Raw genomic sequence first — 3,728 nt, forward strand, 5'->3', positions numbered from 1 at the left:
GCACTGCAAACACAGTCCTCTGCCCCTCCAAACACAGCACTGCAAACACACAGCACTGCAAACACAGCACTGCAAACACATCACTGCAAACACAGTCCTCTGCCCCTCCAAACATAGCACTGCAAACACATCACTGCAAACACATCACTGCAAACACAGCACTGCAAACACAGCACTGCAAACAGCACTGCAAACACAGCACTGCAAACACATCACTGCAAACACAGCACTGCAAACACAGCACTGCAAACAGCACTGCAAACACAGCACTGCAAACACAGCACTGCAAACACAGCACTGCACAGCCCCGTGCCGCTGCGGCTCCCCACGGCGGGGCAGAGCTGCTGAGCGAGCGATGGGCTCGCAGATAAACACACGGGGCTGGGAGCTCCGCTCTGTGATCTCGGTGAGCCCTGGGCAGACTGAGCCCTCCCCAGGGCTGCTGAGCCAAGCAGTGTTTCTGTGTCACACTTGTGCCTGTGACCTCTGCAACACAGCCCCGGTCCAGAGGTCTGCTCAGCCAGGAAAATGGTGCAGAATGAAATTTGGGCATAAAATCAGGGAGCAGGAAGAGCTCAATTTCCCCACCGGATTAGGTATTATAAACCATTCCAGCCATAACCTGCAGTGATAAACAACAATGTGTGCCTCGTTTTTCTAAGTACACAGCACTTGTGTAAATCTCTTTGCTTGTTACCTCCTGCTTCCATGCCCCTTTTTTTCCCTTTCTCCAAAAACTCATATCTTTCCTCATTGCTACAGATAATGGCTGGTCCTGTGGCATTGCAGCAGCCAGGAGCTCAGTGCCATTTATAACTGAGGCAGCAAATAGGAAAGGAAGCAAATATCTGGGAAGCCCAGAGTCAGGGTAGAGCACTGCTGCGGATCTGTGGGCAGCTTTGCAGAAAGCGAGGCAGAAGCGGATATCCAGTGGATACAAGCTGGGATAACTGGTCTGCCTGTCTCAGGTGGGCAAACTGCCCCTGTGGGATTCCCCAAGTGTGGATGGAGATTTTCTGTGAATGTCTGCAGGAAGCAGGGTAGTACTGGGAGGAGGAGCTCATTAGGTAAAAGCTGAGGCTTTTGCCAGCAGAGGGTGGTGCCTGCCCCCTTACCAAGTGTCCAGGGACGGCAGTGGCCCATGGAACCGCTGCCAGCTCCCCCCTCCCCGGTAGCCCACACTGTCCCAGTGTTCATGTGAGCCCTGCTGAGGCTTCCTAGCCAGGAGCCCCCACTTCTTCCCTGCACTAAGCGGAGATGAGTAAGAATGAAGTAAGAAACAGGTCACTGTGAGAAAACCCTGCTTTGGGCCAGCAGGGAGCATTAGAAGCAGCGTGAGTCAGGACCGAGAAAGTCCAGCAAGGGAGAGTCGCAGAGTCCAAAAGCAGCTTGCAGGTCAGTTTTCCCTTAAATTCTAATGAAGTACTGTTTCTGTACAGGGAGAAGGAAACAAAGTGCTAAACAAGGTGCTCAGCAAGTGCACATCCCCTCTGCAAAGCTGCAGGCATTTAACTTCACAGTGTCTTCTGGATTGTGCACAGCGGAGCCCTTTGCACCCAGAATAGGAAATGTGAGCTAGAAAACTCAGCAAAATACCCTTCTGGCTCAACAAATGTTTTTTCTCCAAGAAACAAAGTTTTAAGCAAGACAAATGCAATTAAGCTGGGGAATAAATAAGCCCATCAAGCTCAGGAATTAAAGCTCTCAAAAAGAATGGAAAACAAGTAAGTTAGAGCACTTACGTAAGAGAAGAATTGCTGTTGGGGCTGGTATCCAGCTTGTTAGTAAGGTCATTATGAAGTTGTGACAACAGAGTGGTTTCACCCAAGTTTTCATGAATTTCGCTTTTCTGCAGTGTCTGGAAAAAATAGCTAAAACAGGTCACATGATTATTGAGAAACTACAGTCACATCCTGAGTAGTTACATTTGCAAGCAGAAGTTCCCTTTTTTGGGTTTAAGTTCAATATATAAACAAACTTGAAAATATTATGTGGAGAAGGTGGACAGCCAACAGTGACAGCCTGGTTCAGCTGTCTTGCTCTCTAAGGAACCTTTAAACACTACCAGTCATTTTTGCATATTGAAAACATCCTACCACAGTGAATTTGTTTCTGATGAAATCTTCTAAATCCATGGATAAGCAAGTGGATTTTCTGGAGAAGAACTTTCTAAGGCATTCTCTTTCAGTATTGCTAGCTTTCTTATGAACTCAACTTGAATGCTATCATAATGTTTTCAGCAGAGAACTTTTCTGAATATTTCCCTTTCATAATCAGTTTTTTCAGGAGTAGAAAAGCATCTCACTATGGCTGTTAAACCTTCGCAAGCCAGTTCCCAGACAGTGACTTCTGCCTAAATAAAATGTCTTGATGCCTCTGGCCTATTTTGCTGTGTGAAGCATTGGTAGAACTGACTGAGTATGGCAGATGTCATAGAAAGTATTTGTCACTGCTTTGACCTGTAGTGTTGGTGTTCACACATGTGTATGTGTGTGCATTTGTAGTTTATTTTTGCTCTTTCTCTGCTCTTGGTTCTCTCTGGCATCAGAGCTGAAAACACCAAAACCAAGCAAACAAAAGTCTCTGCACCAGCTGGATGGGAAAGAGCAGGATCCTTGTAAAAGCCTCCAGTGGTTTTGTACCTCATGTTTCATCTGCAAATGATCCCATGCTTCAAGGTTCCTGAAAACCTCTTCTAGAAGTAATAACAGGAATGTCAGCTCTCTTGTTTTGTTCTGGGGTTTGGTGGTTGTTTTTGGGTTTTTTTTATTTGGGGGTAGTTTTATTTTATTTTGCTTTTGTTGGTTTTTGTTGCTTCTGCTGGTCCAAATCAGCAGTCTCAAGTAGTTTCAGTGTTTGAGAGAAGGAACTAAACATCTGAGTATTTGGATGAGATCTCTAAAGCTATTTGTTTTATTCCATGAATGCTACTTTTTCCATGAATGCTTCAAAGAGCTTGGCCAGGTGACTGCACACAGCTGACTGCTCTTGCTCACGGCATACCTCCAGCGAGGAAAAGCACTGACCAGAATAAGACAGACTCAACATAATCCTGCCTTGTAATAGGTTTATTCTGATTCTTGACCAAACTGGGAAATGTGGTTTCAAGCATCATTATCCGCCTTCCGTCTATCCTTCACCATCCAGCCACTGGGCAGGATATATATGTTTAATTAATTCTGCTTTTACCTTCGACCTGTAAATAGTGGGAGTAATGTCAGATTTATATGTTATATGAATAACAAGGATTTCTCAGGAGACCCTGTCTTGGTGAAAGAGGCTAACTGTAATTTTCAGCTGTGAGTAATTGTATATAATATAATCCTAAATGATTTTTCTTCTGTAATTTCATTAGAGTTTAGAAATTTAATTAGATTTTGAATCACTCTGAAATAAAGTAGCAAAACACCCAGAGACTAAGTGCAGTGGTTATTTTGTCCTCCGAGGCCAGAATTCTTGGTCTCAAATTGGCATGTGTTCATTAGGAGGAAGTTTGCAGAAGTTCTTGATATATTATTGTCTTTCAGAATGGACTCTGAATAGGTCTTTGGAGAGCATTAGAGGAGCACACAATTATTATACAGACTCTTTTTGAGGTTTAAGATCATCTGCCTTTCATATACTTAATAAAAATGCGCCTCTAAAGTTGTTTAAGAAACTGTGGAGATAGGAAAGATGCTACTCCAGTGCCTCAGTGCTCTTCCTGGTTTATTAGCAACTCCAGTACC

The 3,728-nt window shown here is 44.3% G+C and overlaps 1 protein-coding gene across 1 annotated transcript in view; it reads right to left on the bottom strand.

Annotated features, from left to right (window-relative positions):
* The window catches only part of TMEM273 (transmembrane protein 273), a 16,577-nt gene extending 14,705 nt beyond the window's left edge, over positions 1 to 1,872 (bottom strand). Inside the window, exon 1 of the mRNA XM_015633874.2 lies at positions 1,743 to 1,872. Within this exon, the coding sequence (XP_015489360.1) occupies positions 1,743 to 1,836 (94 nt within the window). The 5' untranslated portion in view covers positions 1,837 to 1,872. The remainder of the gene's footprint in view (positions 1 to 1,742) is intronic.
* Between the last annotated feature and the right edge of the window lie 1,856 nt (positions 1,873 to 3,728).

Source organism: Parus major, chromosome 6, assembly GCF_001522545.3.
Source record: "Parus major isolate Abel chromosome 6, Parus_major1.1, whole genome shotgun sequence".
NCBI classification, from domain to species: Eukaryota; Metazoa; Chordata; class Aves; order Passeriformes; family Paridae; genus Parus; species Parus major.